Source organism: Sus scrofa, chromosome 3 (genome assembly GCF_000003025.6).
Source record: "Sus scrofa isolate TJ Tabasco breed Duroc chromosome 3, Sscrofa11.1, whole genome shotgun sequence".
Classification (NCBI taxonomy): Eukaryota; Metazoa; Chordata; class Mammalia; order Artiodactyla; family Suidae; genus Sus; species Sus scrofa.
Window position 1 is genome coordinate 103,670,491 of NC_010445.4, and position 23,636 is coordinate 103,694,126.

Here is a 23,636-nt window from a genome sequence, read left to right on the forward strand (position 1 = left end):
CCTTCGACAGTTTTATCATAGTCCAATGAGATGGGTGCTGTCATTATCTCTATTTTATGGATGGAGACAGCGAGTATAATGTCTTGCCCGAGGTCACAGAGGTAGTAAGTGGTGGACCCCAGTTTAAAGGCCAGGCCTTCTGGCCGTAGGGTCACACTCTCAGCTTCAGTTCAAGACAAAGCCTGCTGTAATGGTGTCTGTCGTGCAGTGACTGACCAGGGGCAGTTTATATAATGTCACATTGTGGGAAGACCGCTGTCGAAGGGAACAGGGATGCTGACGTATATCCGTAGCCTCTCCTCAACCAAAGCATAGGGTGAACGTCTCCAGAGTGAGCTGGTTCTCACAATTATCTTTGTGATGCACTAAGGACAGAATGTCTCTACCTATGTGTTCACAAATGGAAAATATGGGGTGCAAAGAGGGTAAGTGGCTTATCTAAGTTTACATAGCAACCCAGTAGCAGGCTGGGAATAGAACAGAACAGAGGTTCTGACCCCCTGTCTCACACTCTATCCATTAGTCCACACTCTCTTCTCAAGTTTCATCTCCTGTTACCAGGGAAGAGAGACCAAAAATAAGTGTTTTAGCTGCCACCACTAAGATCAAGAGTTCTACATTTTTATCCACCTGCTGAAAGAGGCCAGTGATTCAACTGCTCACAGGTAGTGAGCAACCAGGACTTGTTAAAGAGACGCTTCGATCAGCATGCTCCCAGTAAAAACATGTATGCAGGGGGTGTTGCACATTCTCTATTTTTATTACCACAGTTGGAAGAACATCTCCCTGAAACTTATATATAAAATTTCCATTGCTGTAAAGTCCCTAATTTTCTACAACTATAAATATAATAAAATGCATTGAATTTTAAAACAATAAAAAATAAAATTCCTAATTTCCTTCAACAACTAAAGTATCTTTTCTGAGAGATACCTGTAAACATCAAAAAGTAGTTTAATTTTAGGCGGGTTTTAAGATACACGGAATTAAATCCAGTTGTGCTGCTATTCCCCATTCCCTGAAAATTTACTGTAAATATCTTTGGTCTTCAAATCTATCATCTTTCCTTGATTACTACTCTTGTTATCCACCCAAGATAATAATTCTATTTCAGTCTTGAGCCACAAGACTGCCCAGGTTTTGTCGAAATTATTCTAACCACAAATCTAAGCGCGTGTTTAAGTAAACTATACCATTGAAGGAGGAGTTAGGTCTACACTTCAGAGAGTTACTGGAGTAAGGATCAGGGCTGGATTCTAAACTCTACGTCCAGTGCTTTGGCGAATGGCTTATGGGTAAAGAAATATCGTGGGCACATCTACAGAAACACAAACCTTGTATTCTTTACGGACATTTAGGTTCACGAGAAACTTTTGCCTTCAGAAAGTATACGATGGAAAAAAATATATTTGGGCAGATTACACTGATGCTGAAAAACCACAATCATCATGAGGATTTTACTGTCAGTGACTTTTAGGGATTTGTTAGAGAATCATTGGTGATGGATATGCTATTTTGGGTACATATTATGATTAACGGATGGGATTAGGATTGTGATCTGTGGCTAAAAAGTAGAAGAAAAAAATAATTGGGTTGAGGATCAGAACCACAACACTAACTCAAACAGGTCCACGCTTTATCTCAACAGGTGCACCCACTAGGTATATAGTTCCACATGTATATCGGCACACATTTCTCCAGCAGAGGAAATTCGGTCAATGTATTTCCCTGTCACGTTCAGGATAACAGCTTTTTCTCAGTGTAAAAAAAAAAAAATGCATAGGACAGTTGGTTCTACAATGCTGCTATGTAAGTATTTTAGGTAAAACAAGTCCTACTGGATATCTTCCAAGCCTCAGACAACGTAAGAAGCAAAACATTATTTTATGCCTTTAAAATGAATATTTCCCCATTCAACGATGATGTACATTAGATGGAAGAAATTGGGAAGTATCTACATTTCCGACTCCCTCAGTGTTTATTATTGAAACACAGAAAAACTCAACACATTTATTTAACAAAACCCATTTACTCTATAACTATTCAACTGCCCCTCAATAGACTAGGCTGAACACAACTCATTGTGATATAAACATAGATAGAAGCCTATATTCTTTTTTAAAAAAGCATTTTAACACTAGTCATCTCATTTTACTACATTAAACAAATAAATATTCTTTTCCTTTTAATATAAACAGGAACAAATTTTAAAAGCCTTCTGAGGGTAGTGGCGCATGTTTTGGGGGTTCCTATTGTTGTCTTAAGTCACAAGAGCTAACTATTGACCTGTAATCAACATACATGCAGGCAAGGAGCTGTCTCCTAACATTTCATCTGAAGTCAGACATTATGTTCTATTCCCTTTCGCCAGTCTCTCAATATTTTAGTGCTCAGTTTCTTACTATGTGATGCCATCTCTATTTTAGAATTCTGTAAGAATAATATTACAACAGAAATACACAACCATAAATTGTCCAGCAAAAATCCTGACATTATCATAAACGGATCTGAGAGCCTGCTTTTAGTCCAGTATAATAATACATAATCTCAGAACTGGTCCTATTACTAATATCAGGGCAATATTTTGAGAATAAAGTGCTGTGCGACAACTGAAATTCAGTTTCTCATTGTGAATAATGAACTCCAAAGTGAGACATGCTTGATACCATCCTGAATGAGAGTATTTCAAATGAATACTGCATTTATAGTTCTTAGAGAAAAACCAAGAGTTGGTTAGATTTTTTTTTTTTTTCCTCAGTTTATATTCAAGGAAGTTCTAGGCAGGGGAAGAGGTACATTTAAAGAATCTAGAATCGGAGTTCCCTTCATGGCTCAGTGGTTAAAGAACCCGACTAGGATCCACGAGGATGTGGGTTCAATCCCTGGCCTTGCTTGGGTTAAGGATTCAGCCTTGCTGTGGCTGTGGTATAGGCCAGTGGCTGCTGCTCCGATTCAACCCCTAGCCTAGGAACCTCCATATGCTGTGGGTGTGGCCCTAAAAAGCAAAAAAAAAAAAAAGTAAAGAATCTAGAATCATGGTGTGACAGTGTGACTGTTTCTAATCCAAGTAAACAGAAGAGCTTGAGGATGTGTCAATGAAATCTGTGAGATGTGCACTGTGCTTATTAGAACGTCCTGAAATTTGTGTACTAGCCACTGTTGTTATCCCACACTTTCTCTAGTCTATGCAACAGTGCTCTGAATAGGGAAAATATCCTGGTGGGTCCTGGCTTGAAGACCAGATGATCCTCGTTTAAACCCTACCTTTCTGTGCTTTTAGATTACATGGGGGTACAGTACTGACATGATATATCAGAGAATGCATGACTTTCTGGAAGGATGATGGCAATGCCATGTCCTTTTATCAGTTGAACAGAGGCCCTGCTAAGACTTTTTGGAGACACTGATGCATCTGTCTGTTGCCTGAAGCAAAGAAAATGGTCTCTCTTTAAACTCTTTGGGCAGAGATGCCTTAGTGGGCCTCTTTCAAAGGAGAAAAATGGTCTTGGATCTCCTTATTTAGGAGAATGAGAAAATGCCAGCACAAAGATGGATTTGGCAAGGGGAAATGCAATGCAATACTGCTTACGGGATCACCCTGAAATTCCATCTCATCTTGTATTGAATCAGCTGAGGAATTAAAGAAATACCTTAATGTCCTCCAAAGGAAGAAGGCTTGAAACAGCAGGAATTCATTGTCTTTGGCTACAACTATTTCTAAAGGGAACCCTGGAACCGCTTCTTTGTGGAGAAGAATTCTAGAAATATTTTCTGAGCCTAGAAGCAATAAAGAACAAAAATGGGTGTTTGTTATGTCTCTATCCATTTGCTGTTTCCTACCCTGCATCTGAGTGGGAATCTCTTCTCAAGCTATCTTTTTCCTGAATGACTTCTAAAGACTTTCCAAGTACCTTACTCTCTCCAGAAGAGCTATTTTTACAAGAACCCTTAGGACTGTGTCAGGAGTGCAGATGTTCAGCCATCAATTCTTATCCCAAGTCTTAAGAGGACAAAACTCTGGAAGGAAACTATTATAAACATGCAATAACATAAACAACATATACTGGTTCTTTTACATTTATTTAAAGTTTACGGATGGATATTCCTTTCACCTCCTAGGAAGCCCAACACCAATCTCTTATCAGTAAAAATATTTCCAGGGAAACATTCATATTTTTCATGATTTAGAGAGCCTCAGACACTAAGTTTCTGAAGAACACCACCAATATTTTATACTGATGTTTAAAGTATTTCTGAGGAGCAGTTTTATCTGCTCAATAGGGATATTAAGGCACTGTGATCACAATTTGGTTAAGAGTATAAAGTTGAGATAATCATTATTTTAACTCCAAGGCCACAGCAGTAGACCATAAAGTAACATACATTTCATTATTCAGGAGATATAAATGTCTTCAGCAAATCTAAGCTCTACACTTTCTTGCTTTCTGTTATTTTATTTTATGGAAAATTTCCCAAAAAGAGGAAAGAGAAGTTAGGTTGATACTCAAATCCAACCTTTAAAAGTTTTAATATTAGTCCTATCTTCATACTGGATAGTTTAATACATATGGGGCAAGAACAGAAAAAAAAAAAAAGAATTCATTTTGACTAGCAGTTACTTAAAAACGTGTAATATTAATGGTAATTTGCTTCTGAAACAAGGCATATAATCACTGATTTTTATAGTTCTGAGAGATACAGCTTAAATGCAAATGTTACTGGATCTTATAACTTAATGTCTAAACTGTATTACTCCACTGAACCCCTGGTTTTGAATGAATGCATACAAGGTTCTTCTCATGACTTGATTACTATGAGCTATTTATCTTACAAATAATACTAATTATCCCCATTGAGAAATGTGTGAAGCACTCTTTCTGTTAGCAACCCTGGGAAAGCTGACAGTCAATTAGTAGCTCTTAAGTATGGGTGGGTGACTCTGGATAAGCACACTTGTGGAAGGCATACAGAGCCACTGTGCTCAGGCCTGTCTGCGGCACTTGACTCTGTGAGGAGGGTAATAATTAGCTCTGGTTCCAGATCTCAGTTGTGTCTAGGAGGGCTGCTGCCTCCCTGTGCTGTGCTCTGGGTGAGTGGCAGGTCTGGAGGGGCTGGCTGTGGGGTGCAGCTGTCTATCAGCACCTTCGATTTCTGTGAATCCATACAAGTGCATGTATGCACACACAGACCCATACCAAGAAAAGCTTTCCTGGAAAAGCATCACTATAGGCAAATTTCTAGAAAAAGTAGTTTTTTTTTATGGCAGATAAATCCTTATATTTCTTTTATAAGTTAAAAACTTTTCAAGTAGAAGTAATAAGATAAATGAAGCTAATTCCTATCTGTCTCTTACTACTTCTCCTTTGGGGATTTATTAATGGTTTGCATATTTCATGTAGCTCTTCTGTGTAAAATCACAAGCCTTCTTATTTGATTGTGAGAGACAAAGATGAATAATTATATTGTCTTTCCAGACCTAATCCAGGCATTCTCTTCCTTAAGTTTTTTTTTTTTTTTTTTTTGGGAGAGGGCTGAGGGTGAGGCTGGACTTTATGCCATGTGAATATCTAATAACTGGCAAAACTCCAAAGCCTCACTTGGTTTAAGTGGCTAAATATATCAGGCCTCCTACAGCCCACCAATTACCGGTAGCCTGTTCAGGGCCATAAAACTGGAGATAAAGTTGGCCAAGATAGAACCAAAGGAGATGGCTTATCTGTTTTACTGTGTCTTCATGGGTCATTCTGTTACCAAAGTTGATTTTCAAATATGACCATAACTAGTCAGAAAACCATTCAAATAAATCAGCAAATTGTTAACATAACTGCAGCCTGGGAAGAGCTAAAGATGAAATGTTCCCAAATGCAGCTAGAGGGAAAACTATATTAATGTAGAAAATAAGAAAAAAAATCCCCAAATCTGGAAGTGGGAATTTCCATGGAGTATGAATGTGTATTTAAGAAAGTCTCATTGAATCATGGAAAAAACTTTCTTACAGTGGAGTTTTCAAATTCTTTCAGTCATTACACATTTAGTTATCCTTTTTTTCCTTTGTATATATTTCTCATAACAACACCTACGTCTTTGTAATTTCTAAAGTACTTATCTCAGAGCAGTTCTTTATTTTAAAATGAATGGGGTGAAAGTGTTCCCAAGACTTGTATTATTTTATGGGCAGATAGAGAAGCAACTATATGTTTACTTTAGACCTATTTATTAACCTTGTATGCTTTTTCCAAGGAATCTTGGCTGTTGGTCATATTTTTCTTCCTTTACCAATCTCATATTTAATAGGAAAAGACAGTACTGTGATTATGTGATTATTAAAAGACCACAAAAGAAAAATTAAAAAAAATTTTAACAGAGAAGGGGTATCTTTTTCCAGGAATTCAGCTTGAGAGGGCTTACAAAATGACTGGATTCCAAGAATAATCTGGACCTTTCATACTTGTCTTACATTTTATCTTTATATTATTTTTATTGTTAATTTTTATGAAGAATATATCTTGGTAACCTTTAACTGGAAAAAATGGGCCATATTTGTAAGGACATGTGTGTATGTGCATTTACTAGCAATATTCAGGCTGGGTGGTGGGGTCAGGTGATCAGAATTCTGATATCTCAACCTGATCCTTTGGGAAATGGCCGAGGATCAGGGAATAATTTTCACATTAGGGGCAACAGTTTATGCATTATCTACAACTTTGGCATCTGGCACAGTACTTGGCCTACTGCAGGTGCTTAGTCAATGAACAAAGAGTGCAAGAGACATCTGAGAACTCAAAGTTAGGACACATGTTTAGAGAAAAAAGAGTCCCACTCAACACTGTCCCTAACAGGCTGACTCTCTAGTTTCCTAACTTTTGGAGGATTGGCCAGTTAAGTTCTGTAGGATCCTCCTCATGGCAGATCCCTGCACATGGTAGGTACTCAGTAAACAGTTCCATTGAAGTAGCAAGCTGGATCACAAGGCTGCTGTGATCCCAACACACTAATAACAGTGGAGACCAAGTGCAAATTCCCAAACCCAAATAGTCCAGAACAAGACAGTTGCCCACAAAATGGGTTGAATGATGATCTGTACCTTTGGCCTAAAATAGCGTAAAAAGACACAGGGCACTGTAGAAGGCCTCCCTTCAAATTCCTAACATAAAGTCTGACACCCCAAATTTCAACTGTCTGGGGAGTTTGCTTCTGTGATGACCTCATTCCTTGATGGTGCCAAATGAATAAAGTGTTATTAAAATAGTTGGCATTCACTCAACCAAGCAAAGCATCCTGCACTGGATGAAGGGTGGATACTTGTGCTGAATGCCCATCAAATCTGCCTCCTGACTCAGCAGCCAGCCAGCATCAGAGGGAGACATGGGAAGCGTTTGGAGCAGAAGGTACAGATGCTAACAATGGAATCTTGGGGTCGGGAACGCTGAGGGGGCGGAGAAGCCCATTTATTTTTCTCAGTGGAGACTTGAGTACCACTGGCCAGGGCCTGCCGCCTGGCTGGGTGTGAATGAGACTGCACACGAGGCAAATGTGAGGACAGAGACATCCGGGAAGACGGCTCAGGGCTCTGGGTGGAGCCAGTTCCACATTAAGTGAGGCAGGAACGGTCAAGGGGAAGCAGGCTTTCCAGGAGGTCAAACAGCAAGGTCAAAATTCCAGGCAGAGCTTCAGGCAAAGAACCTGGATCAAAGGCCAGGTCACAAGAGGTGAAAATAACAGTAACTGGGTCTCAGCAATGAGAACGGAGCCAGGAGCCAGAAAGGCTTTGTTTGAATCTGAGCGGTGATGTTCAAGTACTCCCATGGTCACTTATTTTCCTCACCCTCTCCCTTCCCACGACAGGGGCCTAGGGAGAGGCAACGCCAAGGACGTGGATGTGGCGTCAGAAGACTCAGCTTGAGTCTTTGTTCTCTCATTACCTTACATGTTGATGCCAGAACCTCTCTGGGCTTCTATAAAGTGGGAATTCCCAACATTCCTACCTCGCAAGATCATCGTTAAGACTCAAATAAGGCTGTAATGAGGGGGCTCTTTCAAAAACTCTAGGGGTTACATGAATATTGCTTGTTGCTACAATTATTGTTGAAATAATTATCCCGCCTGCTCAGAGCTAGAACTGGTCTCAGACGATGGCTCAATAAAATGAATAATGAGCCCTTTTTGCAGCTGATAAATGGTCTGACAACTGGCTTGGCATTCTGAACTCCATCCATTGTAACTTAAGCATCATTTCTATCTCCACTGATAACATGAAAAGCATCTGGGATGTGGGTGGGTCCATGAGGTCCTTTCACATGGTCTGGTAAGCTTTGGAGCGTGTTAGTGACCGGCCACTGGTGCCTTTCACATTTGCTGAGTGGCAGTCTGATTACCATTGTTTCGCATTTTGACCATGTCCACGGTGTCTCCAAGAGAAGAGAAATCTCTTAGTAATCAGTTTATCCGGTGTGAGCTGAAACAATGCTTCTGTGTGCTTGGCTGGCCCTGTGCTTCCTCCCTCATGATAGGGGCCTTGCTGAATCTTTGGGAGATGAGGGCAAATCATCACAGTACCATTTTCACTGATTTGGTAGCTTTGCCAGCACTTCTGTCATTCTCAAATTGAAAGAGGATGCAAAAGACCCATTTCTGAAAGATGTCTTTGACCAGAAAATCTTCGTTTCAGTAAGTCAGTGATATGAAACTATGTCAATAATAAGAGATAGTTCCTTCTTGACAATAATATCGGTCGTGTTTCAAATAATAATGTTCTCAGTGCATCCGTCACAGGACTGTCGAGCACTCCTCTTGACTTCATCTGGCATGAAATCTCCATGAATCTTTTTTAAATGTAGTTCCCAGAAAGCATGAGAGAGCCACGGTTTTGAAAAGATCTAACTAAGCTTGCTGCCCTCTCTCAATATGCAAGACCTGAGGCCAGCCCAAAAAGACAGTTTATTATCTCTGTACATTTTTTTAGCTTCCCTAACAAAACAGACACTCCTGGAATTGCTTCAAAATGTGAGCTGATTTGCAGGGCAAGAGCGTACCAGTTAAGGTGAAAAAGAACACCATCACCTCTTCCTACAGCTGCCCAAACAAAGGGTGGCAGGACCATGGTACAAGGCAGGGGCGTAGGCAAATGGTGGGCACCAAATATACACACAAGCATTAAATGTATTTCGCTGGATTCCAAGGCAGATCCAAGGTAATCTCAAATCATATCAGACACATGTATGTTTTTAAAGTGAGAGAATGAGGACCAACATAACTTTTAAGTAGAAAGGGATAAGGTCAGCACACAGCATGCATGCTTGGTCGAGGAGGAAGCTTACCGACCCAACTCTTTAGTTTGCTCCAGCAGCCAAGGCAAAAAATCAAACCCAGAGCACTACCTAACTCTGAGGGTCCTCAGGGACCAAGCACTTCTTGTCTTAAAATGCTTTTGGGGATTTTTAGCCTTGTTTTATCAGGCTGCAAAATAAGAGCTAGAGATTTGAACCAAATCTTATTTTCGAATGACAGTGAGTATTACATTCTGTGCTGCCCAATGGGTCTGGATCCCTCAAGTGGGCTCTGTTTCAAACAAATGTGATATATCTAGCTAATCTCAGAGAGATGAAGGTAAAATTCATTTGATGTGTAAACAGGTATTCCGCAGACATACATGGAAAGGGAAAATTTGGTCAAACCACTAATTCAACTCAAATTGAAAACTGTACGAAACGCAACACATCACCATCCTCTCGTGTTTCTGCTAAATTTCAAAAAGTACTAAACGTTCATTATTGCTTGTCCCCTATCAAATTTAGTTCAAACAGAGGGTATAACCCTTGACCCAAGATCTGGCACTGCCAAGAACTTGATAACAGATTTCCCAATCTGCATGAAGATGGATAGTGAGTATTCTGGGAGTCTCAAATGCAGGGGCTGACAGGTGGGTATGATCCAGCTCCCTGTCATCTCAGCAGCCACCTGTGACAGGAGATCCATCAGTGACAAGAGATAGTCATTAGTGGACATTTTCATCCCTTCAGTCTGCCCTCTTATTTTACAGCAATCTGAGAGACAGCACAGAAAATACTTCAACAGGGCCTCCAGAAAGTTTTCTGGGTTGCTCATCATGTCTAATACTAACCCTCATGGGTTATGCAATGTGAATCATTTTGTTCATTTCAACTTAAGACTATACAATGAGACTGTTTAAAATGATACAATCAGGAGAGTTTGAGAACTAAAATATTAGAAGTAAATTATTATGACAAGCTTTTGCACTGCAAAGGAAACCTTAAAAAAAAAAAAGACAACTTACAGAATAGGAGACAATAGTTTCAAATGATGCAACTGACAAGGGCTTAATCTCTATATTATACAAACAACTTATACAACTCAACAGCAAAAAAACCAACAACCCAACGGAAAAATGGGCAAAATATGCCTGAATAAATATTTCTCCAAAGAAGATATACAGTTGGCCAACAAGCACATGAAAAAATGCTCAACATCACTGATTATTAGAGAAATGCAAATCAAAACTACTATGAGATACCACCTCACACCAGTCAGAATGGCCATCATTATTAAGTCCACAAATAACAAATGATGGAGAAGGTGTGGAGAAAAGGGAACCCTCCTACACTGTTGGTGGGAATGTAAATTGGTACAACCTCTTTGGAAAACACTATGGCGGTACCTCAGAAAACTTAACATAGAACTACCATATGACCCAGCAATCCCATTCTTGGGCATATATCTGGACAAAATTTTCCTTGAAAAAGACACATGCACCCATATGATCACTGCAGCACTATTCACAATAGCCAAGACATAGAAACAACCTAAATGTCCATCAAAAGATGACTGCATTAGGATGATGTGGTGTATATATATACAATGGAATACTACTCAGCCATAAAAAAGAACAAAATAATGCCATTTATAGCAACATGGATGGAACTAGAGACTCTCATACTAAGTGAGGTAAGTCTGAAAGAGAATGACAAATACCATATGATATCACTTATATCTGGACTCTAATATACGGCACAAATGAATCTTTCCACAGAAAAGAAACTCATGGACTTGGAGAACAGACTTGTGGTTGCCAAGGGGAAGGGTGAAGGGAAGGGGAAGGGAAAGACATGGAGTGGGAATCTGGGGTTAATGGATGCAAACTATTGCCTTGGAATGGATAAGCAATGAGATCCTGCTCTGTAGCACTGAGACCTATATCTAGTCACTTATGATGGAGCATGAAAGAGGATAATGTGAGAAAAAGAATGTATATATGTATGTGTGACTGGGTCACTTTGCTGTACAGTAGAAAATTGACAGAACACTGTAAACCAACTACACTGGAAAAAATAAAAAATATTTAAAAATAAAAAAAGAAAAGAAATAAACTATATTGGAATCACCACCTCTCTCTCTCTCTCTATATATATATATATATTTTTTTTTTTTTTGGTCTTTTTTTGCCATTTCTTGGGCCGCTTCCGCGGCATATGGAGGTTTCCAGGCTAGGGGTCTAATCAGAGCTGTAGCTGCCGGCCTATGCCAGAGCCACAGCAACGAGGGATCCGAGCCGCGTCTGCAACCTACACCACAGCTCATGGCAACGCCGGATCGTTAACCCACTGAGCAAGGGCAGGGACCAAACCCGCAACCTCATGGTTCCTAGTCGGATTCGTTAACCACTGCGCCACGACGGGAACTCCACCACCTCTTTTAAAAGAATTAGTTCTACAGGGAGATTATTTTAGTCTAATTTATTTGAAAATAAGTTTGACTGGAACACCAGCAATTCCATGAAAAGTTGTAATATAACAGATGACCATTTAAAGTTATGCTTCTAGCTCCTCAAAGTCATACAAATACTATATGGTAAGTAAATTGATTTTTTTTTCCTAATAAACACACCAGGAGTTATACTTACAAATAAGTGTTATTGCTAAAAGCACTCACTTGTGGGGGCTATATGCCTGTGCTAAAATGATGTTCATGTTAAAATTTTATTTGAAACTTCTCTTCAGAGTTGCTTTCAGAGGAAATTACTATGTCAGAGAAGACAGAGTGTCTTTATTTTACTGTCACTTTTTGCTTCCTCTGAATAGTTTTATGCAGCTAGATCACCCAGCCTTTCCACCAGACTTAGATTTGAATGACTCTGACTGTTTCCTAGAGTCTAATAAACCTTTAAAGTCAGGGGTTTACAAAGCTAAGGATATTCAAAAGGATTTGCTAACCTCAGTTTCAGCAGAGAAGTACCAAAAATATTCTGGATGGCTGTATTCCTGCAATAGCTGTACAGTTTTTTTTTCATCTATTTTGAAAGGAAAAGCATGCCACTTGGATGTGTACATCCTGGTACGGTTACAATTAATTTCTTATTGTTTAAAATAATTTTATTACTTTATAGTTGAACCTTGTTTTGGTGGGAACAAATAGAAAAGCTTTACATAAAAAGTACTGTCAGGTGCTTTAAATACATGTCTGTTGAGACCAATTCATTCCTTAGAATTGAGGCAATTAGTGGAAGGAGATGCAGGTGAGGATTTTAAACTAAGATGGCCTAATAAGCCACGGCTAGCAAAGCAGGACATACCTTGAAAGGTAAACAATGTGATTACCAGTTAAAATGTTAAATTCTATTAAATTGACAAAAGCTAAAAGGAAATCAGTTCTGCTGCTTCTGATCAATGGTTGTACCATAAAGAAAATGGAAACCTTCTTTTTAACATCCACAAGCCTTTTCCGAAGGGCATACCTCTTAATAACCTTCATTAACTTCTGTTTGGTTGCCTAAGAGTTGTCTCTTATCCAAAAAAGTCTAACACAGTCTCAGTAGGGATTGTGTTTATTTAAGCTTGTTGGAAAAACATTCCTATCATTTCAAGAATGACTAAATATTTTTCATTCACATAGTTGGCATTCCAGACTATGTTTTCCTGCCTCTGTTGATTAGATGAAAATTAGCAGGCCCAAGTCTGAAGTATTAGATTCGATTATTATCTTTGTAGGAAAATTATGAGACTCCTGGCAATAATGCCCTTTTAGGTGTGGGAAGTGGACAGCAGAGGAAATAAAGAGGAACCTGCCCCTTGCAGGCTACTTCAACAGGGAACTGCTTAACAGCCAGAACTGCTTGCTGAATGCTGGAAAATCAGAGGCAGAGGTTTCTCTAATTGCGTGTTTCAGAATCAGCTCTGGACTATAACATTCTAATGTTTGAAATACCTAGAGATACTTTACATTCCCAGAGAAAATAAAAAATACTGATATTCATTCATGAACAATTTCAGATGCTTAGGTTAAAGGCCTACCCAGGCTGACACATGATCATGGCTATGCGTTTGTTACCTCATATATGACCTTATTTGGACAAGCAAGGAAAAAAACCACACTGGGCTATATTTTAATTTCCATTTATGGAACTAGTTTCCAGGACACTTAGAGTTAAAGGATGAAACAACATGCCTAACAGTCTTTGAACTATTATGAATATTTTATTATTCTTGGCCTACTAATTATAGCATAGTATATGGCACTGAAGCAATACCACCCATAAACTGAGTTTTGATCCCTTTTAAGTACCAGAACACTAATATCATGTGACCCTGTGGCATCTTTGACTTCACTGCCTCTTGGGTCAGCCAAACTATGTTTGATTCCTTGCCACAGAAGCAGTAGCTTAATCATTTGAGATACTGTTTGGTGAGGAAGTATTATGGGCAGGGCTAGAAACATATTTTTCTTATTTCAAGGAATTCCCACCCAGATATGTGCCTGGTACAGACTTTTCCGGCAGCCCAGTAGAAATCTCATTTGAAGGGTAGCTGGATTCAAACTCTACCATCAGAATTTTCAGGGAAGAACAGAGCGCTCCCAGAACATGAGTACTGAACAAGAAGAAGGACAGTCTCCTCGGCAGCTCAAAGACCTCTAGGCCCTCAGAGGACCACAGCACACAATCTAGTGAATGCGCTGAGGCTGAAGGGGCTTACTAAATCCACAGAGGTCGAGATGTGCCTAATACCCTCTCTTCAACACTGTCCCAAGCAGGGACAGGAGTCCCCAAGTAAGGGATCCAAGAAAGCCAGGTGGCAGGAAGAAAGAGAGTTGATGGTTTGCTTTAATCCCATTCCATCAAAGGTCCAGAGAATTATTAAGGATCCAGAGGCAGCGAATCAATCTCTTACTCTCTCACTTCAAGAGCTGGTTAAGTCCAGGTTAGCAGAATGATAAGGCCTGCCTGAAACTCAGCTCAGTTTCAGATAATAACTCTGTAGGTAACACTCAAAGTTTGTATTATGGAAAAATCTTTAAAATACTAAAGTAGAGAACGTTAAAAAAGAATGTATGCATACGTACAACTGGGCCACTGTGCTGAGGAACAGAAATTAGCACAACATTGTAAATCAACTATATTTTAACTAAAAAAATTTAAAAATAAAATACTGAAGTAGATAGAATAATATACCTGGTATTTAGCTGTAATGATCTACAAATAAGGCTGTGATTTCCTGTGTGAAATGGGAAGTGGATTTTGCTTTTGTTTCAGAGAAACAGAAAGAGTATAAAGCAAAGTACCCATTTGCCCAACCATAAGTACGGAATTTGTTTACTAGCAAACTCAACTCCTGATACTGAATGCTACCTTGTAAAATATTACCTATGTTGTTCCCAGTTCTTGAAAAATGATACTCCTGGTGTTGGCTCTGACATCCCCAAGGTCATTGAAACCATCAATCCTCCCAGCTGGAGAGACTGCACACACTGGCCTAAAGAATACTCAGGTCCACCTGAGCAGGGTCCAGCCATGGCCCGAGATGAGAGAGCAGATCAGATTTGACATCAAGTGTGATCAGGGATGGTGGACTTGTCTTCTGCACTGGGTGTCACAGCCGAGCTGGCCTCACACTTGCCCACAAAGCCTGCATTTTTCTCGCTGTGTCATCACAGTTGTGTCATTACATCCTGCAGCCAAAAAATCCCTCCCCCGCACCTCATTTTACCTTTAATTATAAAACAAAGAGATATTTAAAAACAGAAAATGGCGCTCTGTCCTTAGGGTCTCTCTGACATTAGGAATCAACCTAGATAGCATTTATGCCTGGCATTACTGGAAAATAAACTCGTAGATTATTCTCAGTCCCTAATTGTGATATTAAAAAAAATCTAGCTAAAAACCAGGTAGTGGCACCTATATACTCTCAAAGCAGGTCTTAAAAGTGGCAGTGAGCATTAGCCTTGGATGGTCTGGAGAAGGCCCACTTGACCTCTGTGATTCTGGACTTCAGAGGCTGAACTGAGGGAAAATCAAGCAGAGTTTACAAACCAGTCTTAGAAGGCTGCCCCTGGGAAGGAGTGGAGAGCTGAGTGCTCATGAAGAGGGTGAGCAGTCAATCTGAAGCTAACTGATCCTGTAGACGTGTGGACCCACTGTGTGCCCAGCAAACGGCACAGAACACTCTGCTTTCTGTTCTCACCGCGCATTTTCAAATATAAGCTGTCCAATGTTATTCTTTCTTCAGCTTACCAGGGCCAGCATGCGACCCCTTTAACAGTTAGGGAAACCCTCTCTCAGGGTCTGCTGCCCTCCTCAGCTAAGAAGGAAATGTCAACAGGTTTTGATTTTCCTACTCCAGCCTTTCCCAATTCACTCACTCACACGTCATTCATTCATCAATCATTTGTGAGCACCTACTTACATGACAGGTACTGTTTTAGGGATTCAAAAGCATACGGAAAATCCTAGTTCATGGGCACAGAGCCTCTTTCAGGCTACTGGTCAACAGAGGATGCAGTCCCTTTAGTCTCTGAGTCAGTACCTCTGCCACTTTCCAGCCGTAGGACCTTGGGCAAGTTACATGACTTATGAACTGTGGGCTCTGTGATCACACATGGGATGGGAGTACCTGCACCAGAAGGAAGTTGTGAGGACACAATGAGCTGATGCTCTTAAAGTCCTGAGGCCTGGCTCACAGTCAGTGCACAAGAAACAATCGCTTCTCTCCTTAAGGGCTATAAATACGATGAGGCAAAATGTGCCAGATGCCGAGGAAGATAACTCTGCTGCCCTTTTTTGTTTTTAGTTTTTAAAAAGATAAGTACATATCTTCCATATGGACACAAACTGTAAACTACATAAGCTATTCCATATATTTCCATTCCAGCTTTTTAACAAGGGCCAGAAAAATAGAAATAAGGCTACCGATGAACAAGAGGAGACAAAGAGATAAGCCAACAGAACAAAACATAAGAAGACAGAAAGTTGCAAACCTACAGACCGGGATGGCTTATCTTTATCCCTGAATTGGGTGTTGACAATACCTTGCTAGGACTTAATCAGGAGAGTACTTAAGTGCCAATTTAAAAAGCACTTATGTACTTGTGAATCAAGTTAGCTGTCAAGTAACAGCGCAGTCTTTAAGGGCCCAGGTCACATCCCCATTCCTCTAGGAGCAACCAAGCACATGATGCTGTCATTTGGAAGGTATGTATCTCTAATAACAGCAGCAGTCACAACAAGGTTCTTCCTCCCTGCAGGTCCCGACACACCATATTTGGTTCTGTAGTAATTTATTCAGGAAGAATCTAAAACCACAATCCTTGTGGGGGGTCCTTTCATCAAATTTCAGGCTCTGACTATGCACCTTGGCACTGCAGCTAATAAGGGCGAGGGCCAACAATTTGTTATGCAATCGTGCCCAGAGGAATTTATTGTTTATAAACTGCATTAATACCAGTGTTTCTGTTTTTCTCCAAATAATTCTGGGTGATTTTTTTGTTTATTACACAACACCACCTTCTTTTTTCTTATTTCATCTGATCCTTTGGCTCTTCCAGAATCACTTGACATTCTATTTAAATATGTTATTGAATAACTGCTGAGAAAAATACTTTCAAATAGCTCCAGAGTCTTTCTTGGATCCTGAAACCAAGTAATAAGATTTATTTGCCATGCATTATCTTGTAAGTTTATTATTAGCAGTAAATAATAATAAACTTTTACGATCATTATCCTAAGCTGGGCACTGTTTTTTTGATCCCATACCAAAAGAATCCTTCAGTCTTCTAAACACATCTTAAAATGAGAGTGTTACTGGAGAGCAAACACAATCTTATATGAAACTCACTATTTAACTGAATGAAAAACAAAAACAGAAACAGAAGATAAATTAGTTCTCTGAGAACTAGATAGTAGAATCTTCTGAAAGGGCCAGAGGAAGGGAAGTAACAGTGAGAGCACAGAAGAGACAGGAAGGCACTGAGGCCAGTGGAATAAAGATGCCAAGTCTGGTGAAGTGGACCTGGACAGGAGGCTTGAGAAACAACCTGGGGGTGCATCTCAAGGACATCCTTCCCCTGAGGTCTTCGAATTCAAGGGAGAGGGCAGATGGGCGAGCACATTAAGACACCTGGAGTTACTGTCAGACTGCAAGTGATTTCCTCCCTGGTCACTGACTCCTGTGTCTCCCAACACAGGGCCAAAAGCCAGAGATGAAGACAGAGTGGGAAGGAGCTAGAAAACTGGGACAGCATCTGGGAGCAGGGAAAGCAGACAGAAATGCGGCTGAATCTGACCGACTGCAGTGGATCCCAGCTCAGCCACATGGCAGCAACCAACCTGGGAGGAAGTTACCTAAATCTCTCTAAACTCTAATTTCTTCATCTCTAAAATGGGATAATAAGGCCTTTAGCACAGTGTCAACACGGGAATTCAAGGAAATCAGGTACAAATATTAAGCATTTTTCCCACGGCACCTCAATACAGACATTCCTTTTCTCCTGGTTTAATTCAGAAGAGTCGAAATACTTTCTTTGATTTAACAAGGACTTGTCCCTTATTTATCTTTGTGTTCAATGTGGTATCTGGATTACGGAAGATTCTTGATACAATTTTTTGGAATTAATGGCTGATTCAAACTGTCACTCTTTTCTCAAACAGTGGAAGATGAGGTTACAACTTTACCCAGAGATCAAACTCCACATGATCAAATTAACATCTATATATCTGTATGATATAAGAATACATCCGTTTTTCACATATATTTCTCTTCTACGCACCATAATGGATATGCTAATGATGACAAAAGATGAGTGCAAAAGAATTTTCCTTCTCTTCTTGACTTTTAGAAAATGGGCCCAATTTTTTAACAATTTGTTTTTGACTTTTCATGGCCTCATCCATGGCATATGGAGATTCACAGGCTAGGGGTCAAATCAAAGCTACAGCTGCCGACCTATACCACAGCCACAGCAAGGCCACATCCTAGCCTCACCTGTGACCTACATCACAGCTCACAGCAACGCCAGATGGTTAACCCACTGAGCAAGGCCAGGGATCAAACCAGTGTTCTCAAGGATGCTAGTCAGACTGATTTCTGCTGAGCCAAGAAGGGAACTCCGACAATTTTTTTTTTTTAAGTCTTATTTTCAAACTGTGATTCAAGACTCGTGGAGGTAAAGGATTAGCATTTACTGGATTACATATTTATGCTTTTAATTTTTCTTACATCATCATGCACATACATATACTTAAATATTTCGAAGTGACAACATCTTTATCTGCTTCAGCAAGGTGTCCTTCCTTGGAAAGCCGACCGCACACTATCCTACACCTTATCACAGACTCCTTCTCCAGCAACGCTGCCTTTTGGGGATGGGAGGAGTATCTTGCAAGAGAGGTGGCTGATTTCCACAAAATCGGTCATCTGGAAGCTATAAAGTTTTGGAGCGTGGCCTCTGCATTCTGAGTACAGTAATGGTGAGGGAATTGGTGAGGTCAATAGAACCAGAATCCTCTAGCTTAAATTTTTATGATTTTTAAGGTCTTTAAAAATTCTAACCCCTCAGAGGTTAATGAAGCTGGTCAGGCAAACTCTGAAGTCTGAGTTGATTAAAATTTAGGTAGAAGCAAAAGGCTACCTGACAGAAGACCCAGTCTACTTCTCGGAGTTTTTGAAAAGACCCATCAGTTACTTAACAGCTGTTTTTAAAAAACTCTAGAAGGATCCACCTTCCACGTGGATTGATCTGCGACCCACATCAGTGCATTTTACTACACAAAGGTGCTGCTTAAGGATGGATACTTTCTATTGGACCTATCAGTACAAAAATTCCATCTCTTGATTATACTGACAGTCATGACCAAGGATGAACACTGACTTGAGTAAATGTGCAAGAATCTTCCCAGGATGGGGGAAATGACCTGGCATAGGGGTTGCGACAGAAAGACCAGTCCAGGTCATCTCAGGCTCCTCTCCATGAAACAGGAGGAGGGGTCGTGAAGGCGGGCAACCAAAACCCAAGTAAAAGCCTGAGAGGAACTGCAACGCCACAGCCACAGTGACATGAGAAGCAGAATGGATGCTCACAGTGAGGAGTTGAGGCAGGGAAAATTGCCTTAGATGGTTCCAGGTTTTCCTTCTGTCTGCCAGGACACTCAGGCCCATGGAAGCATTCAAGTTGAACAAGCTAAGCTTTGAGTCATGGGTCTTAATTTCAATTTTATTCACTGTGTTGACCTTTGGCTGTTAATTAGGCTTGCAGGGAACTGAGTTAAAAATGTACATATTCTTTGGCTCTGAAAGTATTCAGATAAGCATATCTGCAGTGGTAAAATAAAGACCACACTCCTCTCACTGTAAATGTGCAACATTTCCCACAAATGATTAGTTTGGGCTGCACAACACATTCATCTGCAACTGGTAACGGCATGAAGCAGACACTGTGCCTGAGGAAATAACACACAAGCACATACTGGTAGAAGCTCATCCAACACAAGATATTCGCCAGGGGCTCATTAGAATCTGCTCAGTTTACCTTCGCACACAGGGCAACACTCCCCAGGCACCTTGACAGGGTTCATGCAGCTCTGTCCACAGGCCGTGGCGACGCAGTGGGGCTCTCCGTTGATGCACTGGCAGAACGTGCAGTCGTCCTCCCGCCACCGGTCCCCGTGGGCGCGGATCTGACCATTGGCATAGCAGCCAGCGGGATTATTAAAAGGATACACGGGATCTAAATTAAAATGTGAGTTCAGAGTAAGACTGAGGGCATTCTAAATCTTATCTCTGCCTGTGCCTAGAGACATTTTTCTCCCAGGTTCCCGTCATCAGCAGTTCTTTTCCAGCTGTGCTCAGCAGAAGCTCAGGGCAGCATGAGGTGTCTCCAGGGGGACATGCAAAAGCAGCTGTCGTACTGAATTTATGTCCACCCATCCTGACACAGCAGACAGGGCAGCGGATCTGCGGCATAAAAACTGGTGTGTAGGTGTTAGCATTCCATAAAGTTGCAAAAACACCATGGCTGGATTTGTGGGTTGGCAATAAGAAAAAGCGGATCCATTTTAGGCTCTGACAACACCTTCTGAGTTGTCAATTTAAATGTTTGTTACACCTCAATTTCACCCTCTGCAGAATGGAAAGAATAATGCCCCCATCGAACACAGAGTAAGCCTGTTCCTTCCAGGACTAACTGAAGTTTATCTCAGGGTGCCTGGAGGTCTAAGAGTTAACAGTGAGGCATGTGCAGGCCCCCACGGTGGTCTTATTCATGACAAGGCTGCCACATCTGCACCCTCGAGGGAAAGCTGTGAAGCTTCGCTATTTTCCTCCCCAAGCTGAGCGGTCAAGCAGCAACTGAGGTGGAGTGGGATGTAGGTGGCCAAAGCTATTGTAAAAAAGTTTTCTGAGGTTACTGAAAGCCCATAAATACAAAAATCCCCAAACATCCTTATAAATGAAAGCAACTAGATAAATCACTTCATGTTCTTTTTCAGAAACATAAAACCTGGCTCCAGAAGCAAGGGCTGCTGGGCTGGGAGCAAAGTCCAGGCAGTTTTGAGTCTGGTCCTCTTTGTTTCAAAGAGGTAGTCGGACGTTACAAGAGAGTTAGAAGGCCAAAACTGAAAGCCATGCAGTCACAGCTTCAGAAAGCAGTCTGCCAGAGATGGAAGCAGCCAAGAAGACTTGCATTAGATAAGACTTTATAAAACTTCTTAAAAAAATACTACACTGCATACTTCATTTTTACATTGAGCCTGGATCTGAATTCCAAAAAGGGAGACATAACCGGATCTGTGCCCAGACAACTCATTATGATTATTACACAGAGGTTCACATCTATGTTTTTACACCACCACCTGCTACACAGTTTCAGAGACTATTACCCACCAGGGGGCTGGGGGGGCGGTGCATAGCTCGGGAACCAATCAACTGGAAAGGTTAAAAGTTGGACGATTTTCTTAAATTCCTGACAACATCTAAAAAGTGAGCCACTTTTCCCCCACATTAGCAAAAGCATTTTTTTTTTCTTTTCATGGCTGCATCTGTGGCATATGGATTCAGGCTAAGGGGCTGAATTGGAGCTGCAGCTGAGGCCTACGTCACAGCAGTGGCAACACCTGATCTGAGTTGCATCTGTGACCTATGCTGCAGCTTGTGGCAAAGTCGGATCCTTAACCCTGAGCGAGGCTAGGGATTCAACCTGCATCCTCACAGAGATAACATCAAGTCCTTACCCCGCTGAGTGACAATGAGAACTCTGCAAAAAGAATTTCTAACGGGAGAGGGCTTGTTCAATGTTACAAATGTAATTTGTCTTAAACCATTTCAGATCTCCAGGATTATGTGGTAAATAAAGCTCAAATATTGAAAAGAAACAGATTTTAGAAAATAGAAAAAGACATGGATACAGTAAGGAACTCCACCTGCCCATCTCACACATGGAGGTAAGGACAGGGTGGACAGCAGACACGAGACAGGTATGTCTGACTCCAGGCTGAAGGCCTGTGAACAAGAATGCTCACACGACCTTCTTCCTGGGGAAAGAGCGCAGAAAGTTAGACCAAGCACTCACTGTTCCTTGGCTTTTCTGGAAACACAGACAAGTGACTACTTTTCTGACTATCCTAATTCTTAAAATGTGTGGGTTGTAGTATGAGATGTTGTTATCATTCTGAAGTATTTAGTATTTCTGAATATCAGAGACAGGAGAATCAAGCCCACTGGAGGAATATGGAGTTATTATTTCTTAGAAGGGAAAGGGGGAGAAAAAGAAAGCTGGCCCTGGAGAGCCTTCTGCCCAAGGCCGTCCCTGATACCTGTCTGGTGTCTCCAGCACACCATACCATGACCCCACTCTGACCACCACATATTTTAAAGGACAGGGAGCCCTGCTCTCACCCTGATGGGCATGAGTATTGGAAGGTGCAGGCTCAGTTCCCCTCTGAGCAGACTGGCTGAGGCTGTCAGAGACCAGGGCTGTCCTGTCCTTGCTGAGCAACCTGAGGAGGGCAGGGTGGGTGGGAATTCTAATGTCAGGGTGAAAAGAACGTTCCCAGGATTTGCTGAGGAACTGCTGGGACTGCAGAGGAAGAACAGAAAGCACTTCCAGGAAATTTCATGTTGACCTGTGGGAATAGGTGACCACTGTCTAACTACCCTGGGGGAAGTATTTCCACCCGGTGTTATCAAAGTCCTAAAAGGAGACCACAATGACAGAAGAAAGGGGACTTCTTCAATCTTCCTCTATTTTGGAGTGAGACTGAATTAGGTTAATTTTGATAGTAAAACTTTAAACCATGTCTATTCTTGTTAATCTTTTTTTTTCCTTGTTATGGCCACACCTGTGGCATATGGACGTTCTGGGGCTAGGGGTTGATTTGTAGCTGCAGCTGCAGGCCTGCACCACAGCCACAGTCATGGCAATGCAGGATCAGAGTCTGCGGCAACACTGGATCCTTAACCCACTGAGGCAGGCCAGGGATCGAACCTGCATCCTCACAGACACTATGTTGGGTTCTTAACCCACTAAGCCATAATAGGAACACCTATCCTTGTTACTCTTTAACCAGCGCCTTTCCTTACCTTCACACACGGGGCAGCACTCCCCTTCAGGCACATAGTACCTCTCGCAGTTCAGCTCACCACACTGGGCAGTGAAGCAGATGGAAACACCGCCTTGGCATCGACAGAACCGACAGTTGTCCATTCGAAACATATCTCCATCACTGTATTCCACATTGTTGAACACACAGGCTGGCTTTGTTTCTAAAGGAGTCAGAACAAACAAGGCATATTCAAAGTCATTTTTGAGTGGTGTCCTTTTATGTTTGTCAAACAGCCTCTAGAAAATTCTGTCTGGTAGCAGAAGGTTCAAATTTGATGGAAATTTACTAAACGCCATATAATTTTTTACAACAGAAGCAATAAAGCAATGCAAAGTAAAGTAAAATAAAATAAACCAAACATATTACTATCCTCATTATACCAAGGAATTGAAATTCCCCCCTGTAAAATCTATACCAGCTTCCCTTTACCCCTAGTAAAAACAACCATGTGCCATGAAACTCACATTTCTGCTATGTGCCTGAAAGAGATTTTGTTTTGTTAAATCATCCTCTACCTCGCGTAAATGATCCTGCCTCCGCGTTACGTTTTGTTCTGCCTCGAAAAATTTTTTGAGGCCTTTTAGGAGGTTATGTTCTTCTGTTCCTCCAGTGTTTTCTTCTACGTTCTTTTTTCTCTCCATCTTGTTGAATAATCTAGAATTTTACCAGTGCTTAGCCTTTAACAAAACACTTGCTACATGCATAACCTCACATAATCCTAATAACAAAGGTCTCATGCAGATATACTTCTCCTGAG

The 23,636-nt window shown here is 41.0% G+C and overlaps 1 protein-coding gene across 4 annotated transcripts in view; it reads right to left on the bottom strand.

Moving 5' to 3' along the window:
* The window catches only part of CRIM1 (cysteine rich transmembrane BMP regulator 1), a 203,263-nt gene that overhangs the window by 58,260 nt on the left and 121,367 nt on the right, over window positions 1–23,636 (bottom strand). For 3 of the 4 annotated variants that reach the window (XM_021087639.1, XM_021087640.1, XM_021087637.1), the window contains 2 exons: window positions 22,857–23,039; window positions 19,810–20,007 (listed from right to left, as the gene is read on the bottom strand). In XM_021087639.1, the coding sequence (XP_020943298.1) occupies window positions 19,810–20,007; window positions 22,857–23,039 (381 nt within the window). The remainder of the gene's footprint in view (window positions 1–19,809; window positions 20,008–22,856; window positions 23,040–23,636) is intronic. The other variant, XM_021087638.1, reaches the window with a different exon arrangement.